Here is a 19,406-nt window from a genome sequence, read left to right as displayed (position 1 = left end):
AAAGCTCTCAGCTTCAGGTGTGACCACAACTGGACTGAGCACTGTGAAAGAAGTTTTCCTTTCATCAATTATAAAAAGTTCTATAAACTCTGCTTTATTTGCCACTGTGGTTTAATCTGTTGTTTTTTGGATCTTCCTCCTCCCCCCAGCATCAGAATTATTAATTTGTCACTAATGAATAATTAATCACTGCATGCATTCTGCTTGCAGTGACACCTGGGGATACAGACCAACGTGGACACACTCTCAAGGTGGGCTGACCAAAACCTGATGGCCTTCAATACAGAGAAGTGTAAGGTGCTGCACCTTGGTAGGAAGAACCTTCATATACTTACAGGCTTGGCAGTGCTACACTCACTAGCACCATGACTGAAAGGGACTTGGGGATCTTGACTGACCACAAGATGAATATGAGCCACCAATGCGATGCTGTGGCTGGCAAAGCAAACCAAACTCTGGTGTGCATCCACCAATGCACCTCAAGCAAAACCAGGGAAGTCATCCTCCCACTTTACTTGGCCCTGGTGAGACCACAGCTTGAGTACTGTGTCCAGTTTTGGGCTCCCCATGTCAGGAAGGATGTGGAAAAGCTTGAGAGAGTCCAGAGGAGAGCCACTCATATGATCCAAGGCATGGCGGGAAGGCAGTACGAGGAGAGGCTGAGGGACTTGGGACTCTTCAGTCTGGAGAAGAGAAGAATCAGGGGGGACTTGGTGGCAGCCTACAATTATATAAGAGGGGTACATCAGGACCTGGGAGAGCACCTGTTCACCAGAGCTCCCCAAGGGATAACAAGGTCTAATGGCCATAAACTCCAGGAAGGCCAATTTAGACTAGACCTAAGAAGAATGTTCTTCACAGTGTGAGTGTCCAAGGTCTGGAACAAACTACCCACAGAGGTGGTGCAAGCACCTACTCTGGACTCCTTCAAAAAACAAGTGGATATTTTTCTTGCTGGGGTCACTTGATCCCACTTGACTTCCCACCTATGGTGGCGGGGCTGGACCCAATGATCTTATGAGGTCCCTTCCAGTCCCTAATGTCTATGAAATCTATGAAATCTATAAACCAGTCTACAATATTGCCTTTCAGTGATGTTATTATCCTTTTGCTCTTGTACTGTGATAAATGGTTCAGAGCACTGCCAAACCTATCTTTCCTATCACAGTGACTTAGGATGCACATATACCATTCCATACTTTTATCTTATTAATTTCTTCTGTAAGGAGAATTAGTTACATCCACAAATTTCAAGTGGATAAAGTGCCTTAAATTGGAAGTGTAATGTTCTCTACACAAGATATTTGACAACTAAAACAAAACTGGTTACATGAAAGTACAACTTCAGCGACTGTTCTCTTGGGTTTTCTCCCAGATTAACTGAAGTCTCTGATGAATCATAGCATCAGTATAACTCATAACATCAATATAACATCAGTATAACAATTGGATATGGTGATTATTGCTATTCTAACAATTCTCAGCGTCTCTCATACACAATATTTCAAGAAAGCCCCTTAAAATTAACATTTAAGGCAAACACCATCCATCACTGGCTCTGATAGAGTTGCATTATGAAATTCCCTCATGAAATGAATTCTTAGATTTCAACCTGGCAAACCATGAAATGCACAACATAGCCATGTCAACATCACGAGCCCAGACAGCTGTCTCCTGAAATGTATGTGGATTGGAAATCTTAGTAGTTGTTATAGCTAGGATAATGATTCATCCTCCCTCTGGGGCTGGGGCTTGCCTCTGCATGTTTTGCAATGCTGTCTGACTTCATAACAGCATAGCTGCATGCTGTGATTCCCAGCAGATTTCTCAGCAAACTGATGAGTGAGGAGCAGGCTAATTCCTTAAAACAATGGCATTTCTCTTCAGACAGTTTTTCCTGCTGACTGTGGATCTAATGCTTGCTTCCACTTTTTCATGCTTCCTTTATGCCTTTGCATGCCTCATAATTGCTCTCCTCATCTGCTTTGTTATCTTCCTCTCCTTCCGAGTTGTGAAGAAAATGGAGAGAGACATAAAAGGGAGAGCAATTATAATTCTAGTTTCCAACAGTTCCATTGGACGGACATTTACCAGGAACCTGGATGAAGCAGGTTTCAAAGTATCTGCCACGTGCTGGCCACCTAAGGAGAAACGGGCCACAGTTGTGAAGGAAGAGTGTTCTCCAAAAATGAATGTGTCGCAGATTCACATGACTGAAGATGAATATCAGAAGACAGTGAAAAACTTCATAGAAAGCCACTTATCTCTGAAAGGTAATGGTTAGGGAAACCTGGTGGAAATGCATAAGAATGCCTAAGGAATATATTAGAGCACAGAGGGCTGGAGTCCGTTTGGCAGAGATAATTTTAATAGGCTGGGGGGAAAGAAAACGTGTTGGTTGAGATGCTACCAGTACCCTACTCGGAGGAAATGCACTTGCCTTCCTATTATGCAGGTTTCCAATGAAGGGTGCTGCTGAATCCTCTGCTGCAGAATCAGCTAAGGGCAGGATGCGGTTTCAAGCAGCACTTGGCCACAAGATTGTAATCATCTCTTTCTGTTCTGATTACTGGGGGCTAAATCTGAAAACAATTTGTAGACTTCACCTGGGACTATATGAGGCAGTGAGTTGTGTTATCCATAGAGTACACAGTATACCTGTGCTTGGGATTCTGCCAATTTCTTTCTGGGTGCAGTAGAAAAGTCATTCAGGAGGATGATAGGGTGGCAAACATTTTGGGTCCCGATCAAGCTAACACTGCTTTGTTAGCACTTCCTCACTGTAAGGGCTGGGGTTGGCAGAACTTCTTTGCTTTAAATGTGAGGATCCTAGCAGCAAGGCTTTGAACCAGGGATCCCGAGCTCTGGAACCTGCTTCCTACTGCTGTCTTTTGCAAAAAGTTGAGTCACTGTCCACCGCATCCCCTCATGGCCAGACTTGGCACCCTACTCATTTTAACATCCTGAACATCCTGATCTCTTCTGTCAATGTGGTGTAGACCCAGGCATCTTCAGGGGTAATGAATTTAAGACTCAACCCCCACGGTCCAGAGAGCATTCTGCCCAGAGTTCGGCCTCTCCTGAGTCGGGGTTTCACTGGCCCGTGGTTCTTTACATCCAGAATCATCATGTCCCCTCCTGTAGCAGTGGAGAAGTTGGGAATCCTAAGGCTGCCCTCTTCTCTGGGTTCCTACCTAGTGTCCTTGTCTTGAGTAGTGAAGGACCATCCCTTTCTTTTCCTTTACTGCTTATGTGGCCTAGGAACCTTCTCTTCTAATCAGTATCCTCATGTTCCTCCTCTTACAGCTTCCCCCAACCCGCTGCTCTGAAGACTCTCCACATAGCATCTCCTTCCTTCTGCCTGGCTGATCACCCTTCATTAACCCTGCTAACCTGAAACCATGTGATGTCCATCACAGTCTGGCAATGTCCATTTATGCAGTTTTTTCATAATCCCATTCTCTGATCAGTAAGGGACCTTTAAGGAAAGAATGAGGATTTTAGGTTTGTGATTGTGGAGAGGATCCATCTTAAAATAGATGGGCATTGCTCCTGTTGTGCTTGAACGTACCTTGGGGTGAGAGCTTTAAGTAGCACTTCTTTTAAACACACATGTATGCAAAATATTTAGAGTTCTGATAGTTACATACTAACAAACCTTTTGGAAGGACTATTAAACCTCAGGCTTCAGCATTTAAGCAAATCCATCAGAGATCTGAAGAAAACTTGGTTACAACGCACAGATTATCTCACATAGATTATCCCACAGCTGCTCTTTGTCAGTTTTCTACATTTACCTAAGAAGCCTCTGGTGTCAGTGACAGGATACCAGACTGAACAGACCCTGGGCCTGACTGGCAAAGGCTAGTGCAATTATCCTAAAATAAATAATTGGAATTACTGAACACTTGCAATTTCCATGATTTTGACAGAAGTGGAAGTGCTGCACATTGCTCAGCAAAACTTCTGGAGCCAAATCTTTGGGTGGGGAAAACCAATTGGTAGTTGCAAAACTTCAGTGGACCTATGCTGATCTTTTACTATGAATTAGGCCCATGAACAACGTTCTTAATGTTTGACCTTCTTTCGATTATTTGATTACATATACTGATCAAACTCCCCTAAAAGTTTTTTTTCCCCTCAAAAGATTTCTTTTCTAAAGGTTCTTTGCTATTTTACAGCCAGGATCTTTAGCATGGCATTCACACTGTGGACATTAAAATTTATTTTCGATGCAGTGACCCAATTACACAGCAGATCAAAGTGTGACATCAGCAAAAAAATTACTTGTACTAACATTCTTTGATATCCTTGCTGAGTTTTTGAGTGGGAAGTTGGGATTTGTTTGATGGGTTTGATTTAATATTTTTGGCATCGGTTGGTGAAATGTAGACTCCTGTCATCGACTGACTGAAAGGGAATTCACACTGTTAGATCCACACAAAAATTCAGCCTGATTGACAATCTCTGCTAAAGAGAGGACCTGGAAAATAGCAGGGGAAGGATATTTGCATCTCTGTGAAAAGACACATTGTGTGCATTTTTCTTTAGAATTATTTTTTTAATGAATTTGATATGATATACAAGTTTTCACTTTTGGTTTTCAATGGCTGATTGTCTTTCTAAAGTGCTGGTCCTTGCCTGCATAGGAAAGTTTGTTACATTAAAATGATACTGGTATAAACGCCCATGCTGAGGCTCTTGTTTCTTTTATTTAGTATAAAGATAACCCTTCTTAGTTAAGGTAAACTCCTTTACAACTGGCATAAGCTAAACAGAACATCCCTCCTACACACACACTTTTAAAGGAATAATAGTGTTCGCATGAGAGCCTATAATGACTTATACTCTCAGTATAAGATTTCTCTGTAGGCAAATCTTTACACCTGAATTACCACTTTTTCTAAACTACCAGAGCTCTTTATTTTGCTCTGGTAGTACAAAGCAAAACTTTGAAGACCCTATTTACTGCCACTCAGATGAAGAAAGACTTTAACATGACTGAGAATCAGGCCATCATTGTCTGTTATAAAAACCACAGAAATTCTTCCATGCTGTTTAGAATTAATCATAATCCTTGATGATCTGTGCAGGAGACTTCATAGGTTTACAAACTCTATCACAGACTATCCACACATTACAATCAAAGCTGGTGAGGAAGTTTCTGACCAATCATTTTTTTTTTCATTTGTAAATGCCAGGTCATCAAAATGGAAACTTTGCAAAACAGGTTCTATTTCAGTGAATCTCCTGAATAAAAGCATGTTTGAAAACCAAATTCTGAAATTTCCAAAAGATTCCGATTCAACATTTCCAAGTGAAAAGGCTTTTTAAAGTAAAAATGACATTTGTCAAAAAATGTAAGGCATGTACACTAAGAAGCTCAAAATCCAAACCAAACATTGAATGATCGACACAAAACATTATATGAACACAAATTTGATTTTGCTTGTTTTACTTGCTTGCATTTTTTTAAATGTTGCCTTTTGCCTGCCAAGAAAAATAAATTCTCTTAGGGCAAGCAAACTGTTTCCTATGTACTTCTTTTTGTAAAAAATTTTGTATGATCTCAAAGGTGTTGTTGCAGGTACAATATGTACTGTTGGAATTCAAATGTATATTTTGGGACTGGTGTTATATATGCCTATATCACATAGGTAAAGGACCCCATCACTTGTACTTATATTGTATTCATCTGTTATGACTAGTAGGTTTTTTCTGTGTACCCCTAAGAAATGAGGCTTGCTTTCTTGCAAAAGGGTAGCAGCATACGTAGCCTCAAACCCCAATATTAGGGTGTCTTCCCATAGTAGAAAAAGGCCATCGTTATCTATGTAGTTTAAAGGGCATGGCAGTAGAAAGAATATAAAAAACCAGGTCTAGTTAAGAATGAGCTTGCATATTCCATACGTGCTCCTTGATTCATGGCAGCATGATTCCCTCACTCTCTGCATTACACAGCTGCTATATTTATCTATGTCTGCAGTATTGCCTCCTCCCCCTGCATTATTCATTTAAAAACAAGGTGGGGTTCTCCAAAGCAGTAGACTGGCTTTAAAATAATAATTTTAGAAAGAATAATAAATGTTGGTTCTTTTGAACCTTTAGCCCATGGAGTCTTTACCACCTGGAAGCATCACTGTGGAGCATGTCCTGCCCATGCCATTGCCTCCCATGCTCCGTGTACCAGATATGTGGCAATGTAGCTACCTTAGAACAGTCCTGAATGTGTGCCAAATGTGTATACTTGATGCATGAAGCTGAAGAGCAGTGTGAGCATGTACTTAACATCACGTAGCTGTTATGCTGCCATACTTCCAGGAACTGGCCACATGGAGTAGGAGCTACGTGTGTGGGCCATGCTTCACAGTGGCCTGGAGGTGGCAATAACCTGTTTTTCATGTGCACACTAGCCAGGTTTCCAGAGAGCTAGAAGCTCAGGCTTTATCTAAAGAAAAAAGGCAGGAGCTGAGGCTTTATTTCAGACCATCAACAAGTATAGCAATAGCCATTGAGAGCTGTTAAAGTCATCAGCAATAAACTGGGACTGAGCTGCAGCCTCTTGCTACTTGTTTAACACTGTCCTTTGGCTAGGCTGCCAGAACTACTGTAATTTGTTTTATTACTGTCCATGTTGACTGTGGTGTCGGGCCTTGAGTGCGGGGAGAGTAAAGCACAAGGAAATCTCAGATTGTTAGGGCTCACTCTGGATAGGGAGCAGAGCCTCCAGACTCAAGAAAGGTAAACAAGACAACACATTGTTCTCATCTGTTTTTTTGATTAATTTGAATAGCATCCATTGCCATGTCACCTGGGTGTCCTCCTAATTCAGGGGTGGGAATTATATCAGCTGGTAGGCCACTTCATGAGTTTTGGTGAGCTGTTGAGGGCCACACACATACAATCTTTCAGAAGATTCATTTAAATGAATTATAGATAAAGCACAAATCGTATACTAAAAATCAAACATCTACTAGATTTTAATTTTATTTTTAAAAATCATTTTTGTCCTATGTATTTGAGTAGCGTATGTAGAGGCAATTGCATAGTAGATCAAAATAAAGTCTTACTCATATACTGTGTGTGTGGAGAGTGTATGAGGGTGTGTGCGGTGTGTATGGGGGGGATGTGTCATATGTGTGTGGGGGAGGGGCTGCCTGTGTGCTAGGTCCTGAGAGCCAGCCGGGGTTGGGTGGAAGAGGGGGAAACGGAGCACATGCAGTAGAACTTGTCCAGGCACATGGACTGGATAGAAGGTGGCTGGGAGCTAGAGCCTGAGCTCCACATGCTGGGGCAGAAACAGCCCAGCTGCAGCTTGCCCCCCACCCCCCACTCCCCCCATCCCTGATTGGCTAGGCATGTGGTGCCCAGCATCTACATAGTGCATCTATATGGTCACTATTGCAAACTGCACTACCAGTTGCCCCGAGTGGTGCAGTGAGGGCAGGAGGAGGAAGAGTTGAGCAGTACCCAGGTGGGTGGGGCCACACCAGGAGCAGCCACACCAAGATGCCGTGCACACTGCCTGGGGTGGTGGCCACTGGCAGGCGAGGGTGGGAGTGTGGCATGGTTGCCCTGGGTGGGAGCAGGCAGGGCTTGGCCCTGTGAGGAGTGCTGCAGGGGCAGGTGTGGACCAAACACAATCAATTGGCAGGTGCCCGCCTGCAGGCTGCATCTAATCAGTTGGTGGGCTGGATCTGGCCTGCAAGTCATAGTTTGCCTAATTCTGTCTCAGTTACAGGGATTATGACACAGTTAAAAAAAACAAACAACAACTATAAGTCAAATGCAAAATGAAATCAGTACTCATTGCATCATGCCCAGGAATCTGTCTGGCTCTTGGCCTGGCCCAGCCAGGGATAGCAAGTTCCAAAAGGCAATGGCTCTCAAGCCCCCTGCCAGGGTAAGCAGAGTTCTTAGACTTCTCACATGATCTGAACTGATGCAGCAAAGTAGGGGGTAAAAGTCAGTATTTCAGATGCCTGGTCTTAGCCTGTTTTTCTCACTAAGATCATTATTTGATGCTTGATGCTTGTATTGCAGCCAGAAGGAACACTGAGTACAACCTTGAGCACTGGAGTCACATACTGATGTTGACACACGTTGTTTAGAGATTGGGAAACTAGAACCGGATCATGATCTTTTTTTATATACCATATTTTCTTGCATACAACACATCCCAGAATATAATACATGCCTTGTTTTTAAAAGGCTGAATGAAGAAAAAATGATTGTTCCAGAGTTATGGCTTCATAGACCAGGAACAGAACCTAATTGTAAAATGATTCACCCTCTCTTTCTTACTTAGGCTGTGAAATAGGAGAGGAACCAGAAGCAGCTAACAGACAGCAACATAGCCTAAAGAAAGATTAGTTTGCTTAGTGGAGCATCAAGACCATTAAAAAGGATGGGCAATTGTTAACACCTGTGGAGCAGAGAACAGAGCTACTAAGTCAACTGGCTTCCCCCAGCTGCCTGAATAGCTATGTCACAGCTGCTGCACTGTGGAGCAGGAATCAAAGCAAGGAATTTCTATCCTGGGCAGAAAATCAACTTTTCTTCTTAATACATGCACCTCAATTTTGGGGGCCTGATTTTGAGGGAAAAGATATGCGTTGTATGCAAGAAAATATTATATAAATATATATGATCCCAGCCTTTTCTGTGCCACAGTTAATGCACTTCTCTCTATGGACTGTTCATATTCTGTATTGCTTCCTATCTTATTTCCTTTACCTGCTTGTCCTCACACATCCATTCACTTCACTTCATTTTGCTCTCTCTCCATTCTGGACCAACATTTATCCTGCCTGCTAGTGCAGAGGAAACAACAAGCCAGTCCAGAGATTTCAGTTTAGAATGGAGATAATGGTAGAACATCCCTCACTGTTTACTTTCTTCCTTTTCCTTTCAGTCTCTGTTTCCTTGGTTCTGTTCTTCTTGCTTGTTTCATTTTCTAGCTGCTTATCCTGACAGTTTTTTCTTCCCTTCTTTCTCTCCTATGTATGGTTCAACCAAATCATTCTGATCCACATCCACCATCTTTTCGCGTCTTTCTAAGTTCATCTTTCCCTTTTTCACTTCTATTCCCTTCACATTCGTCAATCAAAAGATATTGGGATTTCTTGTATTCAGTATATGTACAACTTTTAGAATATCATACTTTTTTTTATTAACCTTCATAAGACAGGTTACCTTGAAGCACTGGACTGAAGGTACTGTAGCTATCTTGGGAGCAGAAATGAGCAAGCGCCAATCAACGTGACTCAGACAGAGGGTCTAAGGGTGGAAACAGATGTCACCTGGCATCTTATTGTGCTGCCTTAACATTTTTATGGTGGCACAAATGCTGAATAAATAGATGTTGTTACCCTTTGTTGTGCCACATGAAAGGAAAATCAGTGGTGCAACAAAGGAGGTAATTGACTCTGCTGCTTTATTGTGGCAGACATCTATTAGGGCTGTGCAAAGCTTTGGTTGATGATTTGATTTGGCAGAGATTTGGCCTGATTTAGTGGCTGAATCTCTGAATCTGAATTAAATCAGGAGACCCTTTAATCTCTCCGAATCAAATCGCTACCCTCTAAATCAATTTGGAGAGATTCAGAAAGATTCAATCATTCAGACATAGACACAGGTTTAAATGTTTTTTCTATATACTTTGAGGTACCAGGCATGGCTTGTGAATGCTGTGATGGTGGGTGGATGGAGCACCCCACAGGAGTGCGTCGGGGGGGGGGCAGGGAGAGGGAGGGAGTAGTCCCCAGCGCGCTTGGCAGCAGATCCAGAAGTAGACCAGAAGCACTTTCATCGGGGAGTGCATGAGCACACAGTGCTGCTCTGAGATGGTTATATTGGTTATATTGCATCACATGCAGGACCAAGTGGGCAGGACATGCTTCTTAGTGGTGCTCCTGGGCTTGGTGTTGGGTGGTATTAATGAGTGCTGTAGAGAATTATTAGCAGAGCAACTGTTAGCCTGGAAGGAATCATGGCTTTCAGCCCCATGCCCAATCTATTAGACCATCTCACACTCCTCCTACAGGACAAGCTCTTCTTGCAATATGGATGTGTCACTGATGTTATGAGAGCTACCACTCTCCTGGTATTTTCATATGCATGATAAGCCATCACTTTTTTTTCCATGAGTTACACTATTATAGTCAAAGTGGCTACTCTCATGACCAAGCACTTACAGGACAGAGCCCTTGTTAGGAACAAATGTGGGAGAGAGACATTTGGATTCTATTTTTTTCTACAGTCGTGACTGAAGTGCTGTGGTAGTTCCTGTGTTTCTTTAGCCTGGCAACCTTACACAGGTAGCAGAACAAAGGGGGCACAAAACAGCAGTTGTGCTTCTGCCCTGCTAGCAGTGATGCTGCCCTGTGTGCTGCTGCGAGGTCAGTCATGCTGTGATGCCTCTGACTTGCACTCAGTTTGTTTTATTAATAGCTAGACATTCTTCCCCATTTTTCCCCTGTTAAGTTTAACTTATGACTAGGACTTATATCATTTTCTAAGCTCACAACAGAAGGAAAATTCATATTTTCCTTTTTCCAAAGTAGAGATCATTTTATGGCTGCAACATAAATAAATTCACAGTCATCTACCATCCTTAGTCAACTTTGTAATCAGTCAATCAGGGTAGTCATAGGCTACAAATAAACTACAAAGCCATAGAAGTTAAGAATGAATAAAGTAAATGATATCACTGAGAGTTGCATAGCCAACAGTAAGGAACACTGTATTATTTAACTTCAATTGAATACAACTACTGGAGACTATCCCTTAGAATCAGGCCCTTTCCATAGGCACCATTCTGAGGCTTCAAACGATTGTGTTTGGAATTATAAATCCAGCCACTGATGCTTACAGTCACTCATTTGTGCATTGGCAGATATAAGCATGTATCTCTGAAAATTTGTCCATGAACTTTAATACTTCCTTCCTTCTTTAGTGGTTGTGAGGCTGAATGTATTAATGATTGTGAGGCATTCAGATACAGCAGCAGTTAGGGTTATATGGAGTGAATCTACATGTGCACTTTACTGTAGAATAGACTAATTAGCTCTATAGTAAAACCTCACAGTCTACTCATGCTCTGGTATTAGGGTACAGTAAACTAATTAACTCTACTGAGGATAGTATTGTTGGGGACAATACTATCTTATGGCAGAGTACTTTACTCCGCTGAAATGCAAGTGTAGATGCTGACTGCGGGCACACATTGCACCCAGTCAGCAGCCCAGCCAGCCACGGATCTACTCTGCTCTGGCTCCCATTGCTGTTGTCCTGGGCATAGGTATAGATGCTGTGCTGGGAGCAACTGACTCTCACTCAAACTGCTCCTGAATTTATTGTATTGCATTAATTGCCCGTGAAGATCCACCCACGATGAACTCAATGGGCAGGACTGCTTGGCCTGTGATGCTGTAAAATGGTAAGAGTTGTTTCATTTTAGAACAGCATGTGATCTGCAGGTTGTTCTTCATCCAATGCTTTTTTAAAGGTACTGAAACAGGTGCTCAGTTCCTGGTCCACCAGAGAAATTTGGCTCATTGAGCTGTATCATCTGACTCACCAGACTCCCTATGGATTTGCAAATTTGGTGGCAGGGGAATGGTGGCAATGTTAATTGCTGCTCCCCTGCTGCCAAATTTTGAGGATGGTCCTGTGGGCTAAACCAGGCACAAAGGGCCAGCAGTGTGGGGTGGGACCAAGGTAGCACAGGGGCTGGGCTAAGATAGCATAGGGCTTGATCTGGGTCTGAGGTGCTAGACCATGGAAGCGCAGGGCTTAGGCTATGGTGGCGCGGGACTGGGACAAGGTGATGTGCAGCCTGATTCAGGCACGCAGGGCCCAACCCTGAGCACAGATCTCATGAGGGATCTGGCCTGCAGACAAGCCCCAGGCCACTCATCTGTCCTGCAGAGCCAAAATGATGAGCAGCACTGCATTGGAGCATTGCTCACTTTTCACCATAGTTTGTTGGTGCATTTAGGGTGAGATTTTTCAAAAGCCCCTGATGTGGTTACATGTCCAAGTACCAAGGACTTTTGATGGGAGTTGGGCAGCTGACTTCTTCAGGGCCTTTTAAATCTAAATGAAAACTTTCCAAAACTCTTCTTCAGAAAGGTCATTCCAGAGCTTAGGCAGCCCTGGACCTATTTGCAAAAGCATGTTTTAAGGAGAGCTGTGCCCTCAAGAAATGCTGCAGTATCATTTTCCCTTCCCCAGCCCCTTCTCAGGCATGTCACACTCGTATGCAGTGGGCAGAGATGAGATGGATTCTATCTTTCCTACCACATTTCTCCCCTAGCAGAAATCATATCTACAGGTGCCTTAGCCCTCTTCTAGTGCCTACTCACACCAGCGGCCTCTGCAGCACACTCAGAATAACAACAGGTTTGGAGAACCCTCTGAAGGAAAGAAGACCCCATGGAAAACACTCTTCTGGCAGAGCTCTCTGCTTTATACTTAGAGGGAATCTAGCGCACAGACAATTGCTAAATCTGACGTGGCTGTATGCAGCTTTACTGGTGAAAAGTGAGATATGGGAAATTTCTAATTTTGAAGTTAATAGCGAAAGGTATCCTGAATTAAACTACCCTGAGATGTTCTATGGATCATACCATTATAGATCTAATGCAATAAGGTCCCGAGCTCCCACTGACACTGGCCATGTCTACACAACATGCTGACTGCACCGTAGCTTGTTACTACTGCACAGTAGTATCATGTGACACGAAGCTTGATGCTATGCTACTGTGCAGTCAGCATCACCTAAAAGCCATTTGACAATGCTACTGCACAGTAACTACACTTACTGTGCAGTCATTTAGTACTTGTGTATACAAGTACTAAATAACTGTGCAGTAACGGCTGCGCAGTCGGTGTCTCGTGTAGATAAAACCAGTACTCAGCACCCTATATGATTACAGATTTTAACCCAGCAGGGACCAGTGTGAGCACCTAGTACAATGGTTCTCAACCTTTTTAGACTTAAGACACATCTCCATAACTTTTTTTAATTGAGCGGCACCCCTATTTCAAAACAACAGTATTTATTACAATGCTTACCTCTTTGCAGAGGAGTCTGGCATTGTGGGCAGGGGAGCAGGGAGATCCTGAGCCAACACTTATCTGCTTTTGTCCTCACATTTCAAAGGGCCTCATAGAACCCCAGCACCCTGGCTGAGAATCATTGATCTAGTATGACCTCTTGCATAATGCAGGCCCTCACATTTCCCTCAAATGTCCAAGGAACAGAAATGCAAATTAACTCAGAGGAGATGGATGAGCAGGAAAACAGGTGAGATCAGATGAACAGTTCTGTTGTTTGAAAATTCTGCAGCTATGCAAACTCAGTGCACCAGGAATGTGCACGCTGTGTGAATAACAATTCTTAACATATGATTTATTATCTGTATTGCAGAGTGGCAAAAGTTCTAGGCATGGAGTGGGACCCTGGGTTATATGTATATGGATACAGAGGGCTTTCCTTTGTCACAGCCTGTGGCCATGTTTATGAATGGGATCTTGAAAACAGAAATCTGTTTAAGAATTGTATTCTGTGTTGAGGCTTGAATGGGATTTTAAGCTGTCTTCTGTTTTAAATGAAGTTAGCAAACAGGTAGTAGGATCAATCCACATTCTACATTCGAAGCAGCTCACAGATGTATTCAAGTACTCCCACTATCTTGGTCAGTGAGTTCCTAACTTCTGCCTTAAGTGCCTTCTGCCATTCTGAGATAAGCACTGCATTCATAGATTCACAGATGTTTGGGTCAGAAGGGACCTCAGTAGATCATCGAGTCCAACCCCCTTCCCTGGGCAGGAAAGAGCACTGGGGTTAGATGACCCCAGCCAGGTGTATGTCTAGCCTCCTTTTAAAGACCCCAAGGTAGGGGAGAGCACCACCTCCCTTGGGAGCCCATTCCAGATTCTGGCAACCCTTACCATAAAGAAGTTCTTCCTGATGTCTAACCTAAATCTGCTGTCCATCAGTTTGTGGCCATTGTTCCTAGTTACTCCAAAGGGTGCCTTGGTAAACAGAGCATCTTCTCTTCCTTGCTGCACCCCGCCCCCCCACCAATGAATTTGTAGGTGGCCACAAGATCACTTCTCAGCCTTCTCTTGTGGAGGCTGAAGAGATCCAGGTCCCTCAATCTTTCCTTGTAAGGCTTTGCCTGCAGGCCCCTAACCATACAAGTGGCTCACCCTCTTGAGGTTATCAACATCCCTCTTGAAGTGCGATGCCCAAAACTGGACACAGTACTCCATCTGCAGCCTGACCAATGCCACACAGAAGGGAAGTATAACTTCACTGGACCTGTTCATCATGCACCTGCTAATGCATGATAAAGTGCAGTTAGCTTTACTGATCACTTCATCACCTTGACGACTCATGTTCATCTTGGTGTCAGCAGTGACTCCAAGATCTCTTTCCACTGCTGTGCTGCTGAGAAGGTCCTCCCCCAGCCTGTAAGTAAGTGTGTTTGTTATTCCTTCTCCCTAGGTGCAGCACTTTGCACTTATCTTTGTTGAATGGCATCCTATTCTGTTCTGCCCACTTTTCCAACCTGTCTATATTCACCTGGATTAATTCCCTACCCTCTAGTGTGTTTATTTTACTCCATTATCTGGTATCATCTGTGAATTTGGACAGAGTGCTCTCTACGCCCTCGTCCAAGTCACTGATGAAGACATTGAACAGCACAGGTCCAAGGGCTGAGCCTTGTGGGACTCCACTGCCCACATCTGTCTAGGAGATGTGGGCAGTGGAGTCCACCACAAGGCTTGGGTGTGGACTCCACTGTCCGGGTGTGACCCCTAAACCAAATTGTCACCCACCTCACCATGTAATCAGTTATGTCACAGCTGCTCAGTTTATTTATGAGAATAGGATGTGATATGGTATCGAAGGCCTTCTTAAAATCCAAGTAAATGACATCTACCTTGACTCTTGCATCTAAGCGTTTTGTGACCTGGTCATAAAAAGAAACAAGGTTAGTTAGGCAGGATCTTCCTGCTATGAATCCGTGCTGGTTGCTCTTCAGCATTATTTTTCTCGCTGGACTCCCATAAATATCTTAATTTTTTTAAAGGTTTTCCCAAGGGTAGAGGTGAGACTAACTGATCTATAGTTACCTGGATCCTTCTTTCTCCCATTCTTGAAAATAGGGACCACATTGGCCCTTTTCCAGTCCTCTGGGACCTGACCTGAGCACCATGAGTGCTCAAACAGCTATGCCAGTGGCTCTGCTATGACACTGGTTAATTCCTTCAGCACCCTGGCTAATTTGTTTACTTTTGTTCTCATTCAGCTTGAAATGCAAGTCATCATCATTGTTGTAGTTTATTTTACACTTAAATATCAACAAGAGTTCAAATGTTCAAATTGTAGCAGTTCAGTCATCATTTAACAATATAAAATGCAAATGTTATTCTTCCAGATAATCAGAAAGATAACTATTTGCATGGCATATTTCTTCAAGGTATTTGCAAACACACTCTGATTAGTAATGAGCTATTTCTTATCTAAGTAGCACTCCATTTAGGGATTTCCTTTGGGTTACAATGGGTGCAACTACATGAGATGATTTACTGCACATTAAACTAATCTTAGAGTAATTAGCCATTAGACTAATTGAGCTACAGTGGGTGTGTCTACATAAGATGGTTCATTAGACTAATCTTAGACTACTTAGTCATTAGATTAATTGGCAAGGGACAGACATTCAAAACGCCTGAGTCTGAACTGGTTAAATCCTTTGCAGGTTAGTCTAACTGATTTGGAGGTGCATAGACATTCCCTTTTCATTCCAGAAATGCAGGCACATACCTGCAGTGGCTCAGGCTAGAAGCCAGGGGGTGCTAGAGCAGCTCTCCCCCCATTCCACAGTGCTGAGCTGAGGAGGGTGGGGCTGGCAGGGCCAAGGCAGGACACTGCGATTAGGGAAGGGTGTAAAACCCAACCCTGTGTGCACTGTCCCAGGCTTTATCACACTGGCTGCTCATGGGGTGGGAGTGTTGCCAGACTCTGCATTTGTTGATACTGAGGTTTTCAATATCTGTCTCCTTGCTACTTCAGATTGTCTGCAAACTAGGTCATTTCTAACACCTTTCTCTGTCCCCTCTTGAAGACTGACAGATTGTACCCAGCAGTCAGCAGGTTGCTTGTCAGAACAAAGTTTATCAAGCCATCAAGCCCTGCAAAAGAAAACATCTCTCCCATTAGTTTCAAGCTCTTATCTACAGGGTGTATTTGCATCTGCAAGCTGCCCTTTGTTCCAGTAAAATTGAAGACCTGCACAGACACTTCTCAGCATTAGCTATAATGGGAGGGAGGGGCATGGCCAGATGTGAAGTCCTGCACTGGGGTCTCTGCCATGGGAGCAGGGTGGGTGGGGGGGATCCCTGCTTAAGCAGCCAGCTGGGGGCGGGGGCAGAGCATGGAGCAGAGGGAAGCCTGGCAGCTGCTACAGTCCCTCAGCCAGCCAGAGCAGTGATAGTGCTCTGGCTAGGAAGGAGAGGGGTGGGGACAACCCTGCTTTGCTCCAGCAGAGAGGTCTGCTCAGGGGTGCAAAGCATCTGGGATGCTGAGGGACTCTGGTTTAAGTAAAAGCAGGAAGGGGTCTGGGACCCACATTGCATAAACCAGTTTGACCTAAATCAGTTAAGTCTGATAGTACATTCAACCAGGTTTATCTCAAATCGGTTTCACCCATTTTCAAACTGGCTTATGTGCACTGAACATTTGTTCTGTTACAGGTTTAAACTAGTTTCTGATTACTTAAACTGGTTTATGAGTAATGTCTGTCCCTAGCCATTGAGTCCAACAGGAGCAGCCCAATCCAGGGCGGTGTAGGGCTGACTAATGTCACTAGACAGTGATGCTTTACTGCACATTGGAGTAATTACTCTAATGTGCAGTAAAGCATTACTGTCTATACATGTGCAGCAATTACCGCTCAGTGTATTAGTCTAATGCACCATTTTCTAGTACCTGTAGTTACAGGTACTATAAAAATGGCAGAGTAACAAAGGCTCTATACTGCACATGTAGAGACTGACTGGGAGCAAATTGTTGCCAGTCAGTCTAGGCAGCACGGGGCCACAGCAGGCTGGAAGAGATGTCCTGGCTCAGCAGGATGCTGCCTACCTGCCATGTGGAGATTGGGATGGGTCCTGATCTCCATGTGGCTGGGAGGCAGCTACCTGGCAGCCAGAGCAGCTTCTCTACCCCTGCTCAGGGCCAGGCCAATCTCCTTCCAGCTGCAACAGAGCTGTGCTCTGAGCCAGGACAGCTCTCTCCCCACACTCTGCAGAGCTTAGGGCTAAGTCCCCCATGCTCTTGCCAGCCTCAGGCTGGCACCCAGGGGAGCCTGGAGCTCCCCCTGGCTGCTGCAGGGCAGCAGAGCGGAGCAGAAGCAGCCCTGGATTGGGTTGCTCCTGTTGGGCTCAATTTGCTCCTTACAGGGGTGCACATAAAGATGTGCATTTAGGTGCACTTTAATGAGCCTGAATTTTCTACACAGAAAATTCAGGTGCATGAACTGCACATGTAGATGCACCCAGTTTCAATTACACTTTTCAATATTAGAAATACAGGAGAGGAAACTGGGGTAAAAGTTTAATAGATTTTATAGACATTAGGGCTGGAAGGGACCTCGGAAGATCATTGAGTCCAGCCCACCGCCCAAAGGGCAGGAAGTCAGCTGGGGTCATATGATCCCAGCAAGATAAGCTTCAAATTTGCTCTTGAAGGTGTTCAATGTAGGTGCTTGAACCACCTCCAATGGCAGGCTGTTCCAGACCCTGGGGGCTCGGACAGTAAAGAAATTCTTCCTTATGTCCAGCCTGAAACGGTCTTGCAGTAGTTTATGACTGTTCGACCTCATCATCCCTTGGGGCGCTCTGGTGAACAAACATTCCCCCAGATACTGGTGCTCACCTCTAATAAACTTATAGGTGGCCATCAGATCACCCCTGAGCCTGCGCTTTTCCAGGATAAAGATTCCCATGGCTCTCAGCCTGTCCTCGTAAGGTCTGTTTTCCTGACCTCTGATCATGCGCGTGGCTCTTCTCTGGACTCTCTCAAGCTTCTCCACATCCTTTTTGAATTGTGGAGCCCAAAACTGGACGCAGTACTCCAGCTGCGGCCTCACCAAGGCCGAGTACAAGGGGACAATGATGTCCTGGGATTTGCTTGAGAAGCATCTATGGATGCAAGCCAGCGTTTTGGTCACTTTAGTAGCTGCAGCATCGCATTGCAGGCTCATGTTTATATTGTGGTCAATGATGACCCATCAAGTCTCTTTCTTCCATAGTGCTAGCCAGTTGATAGCTTTAGATCAAGGATGTCAGAGATATGGCCTTTAGGCTGAATCTGGCCAGTGGAGCCGTGTTATCCATCATGTGGCCCACGAATCCAGGGGTGGGGAGAGCAGTGATGTGACCAATCCCCAAATTCTGAGATAGGGAGCTCAGTTAGATCCACTCCCATTCATCTCTGTGGCTGTCTGTGCCAACACAACATTGCTAATGGAGGTGGATCCAGATCTGGCCTGTGAAGCTCCTCCCAGTCCAGATACAGCCCAGGGAGCCAAGTGAGTTTGCTACCTTTGTTATAGGTAATAATTAACTAATACATTGCTCATTCTCATTCACTGACCTCATCCCCTTGTCACTGGAAACACCCACATGTGTAATAATAAGTAAAAGTGCTTCAGTGCTGTAAGACTGTAGCTTTACATTGCAGCAATTTAGAAACATTCACTTTTCTTGGACAGTTTTATACTAGCCAAAATTTGGGGCAAATAAGGAGACCAGAGGTCACAGAAAAAGGGGCTCCTCCCCTTCCATGAAAATGTTTTGTTTGTCGAAAAAAGATTATCTGGGGAAGTTCTGAGGGGCTTCTCTCCCATCCTTCCCACCAATAGTCCCAAAAAAATATGCAGACACTTTTTGTCAGAATCAGCTTTAGTCAAAAACCCAGATTTCCATTTATACACAATGCCTGCAGAAAGTTTTTGACCAGATTTAATCAAGACACAATCTTACATGATTAATTGTATTAACATATAGTGATGTTTGGTAGGTTATAAAATAGAAACATTATCACTATTCATTTTTATCACAAAACTTCTTTGTAGTTTTTGTGTTTGTGACTAAATCTACTCTACTGAAATGTTATGTCTAACTGGTAAACAGGTTTCCTGAGACTTATTGTACTGCAAACTCCCAGGTAACATGAGCCCAGACAGAAGAATTGCTTTGGCCTCTTCAGTAGGACTGGATTGGCAAAAGTAAATTCCTTTTCAGTATTCTACTAAGTGCAATGTATATGGTGATTGGCCTGACCCGCACAGTCAACTCAATCCCAGGAAGCTTGCTGATAAAAT

At 43.9% G+C, this 19,406-nt stretch overlaps 1 protein-coding gene across 3 annotated transcripts in view; it reads left to right on the top strand.

The window, feature by feature from the left end:
- Window positions 1-1,834: 1,834 nt before the first annotated feature.
- LOC149873804 (uncharacterized) overlaps window positions 1,835-19,406 on the top strand; it is a 34,002-nt gene continuing 16,430 nt past the window's right edge. For all 3 annotated transcript variants that reach the window (XR_016442929.1, XM_090051437.1, XM_090051424.1), the window contains exon 1: window positions 1,835-2,273. Coding sequence is in view for 2 of the 3 variants with exons in the window: in XM_090051437.1 (XP_089907563.1) it covers window positions 1,871-2,273 (403 nt within the window). In the remaining variant the exon portion in view is untranslated. The remainder of the gene's footprint in view (window positions 2,274-19,406) is intronic.

The sequence above is a fragment of the Crocodylus siamensis genome, chromosome 1, assembly GCF_052110815.1.
Source record: "Crocodylus siamensis isolate JL-2025a chromosome 1, ASM5211081v1, whole genome shotgun sequence".
In the NCBI taxonomy this organism is placed as follows: Eukaryota; Metazoa; Chordata; order Crocodylia; family Crocodylidae; genus Crocodylus; species Crocodylus siamensis.
This window is presented reverse-complemented; position numbering and strand designations above follow the sequence as displayed.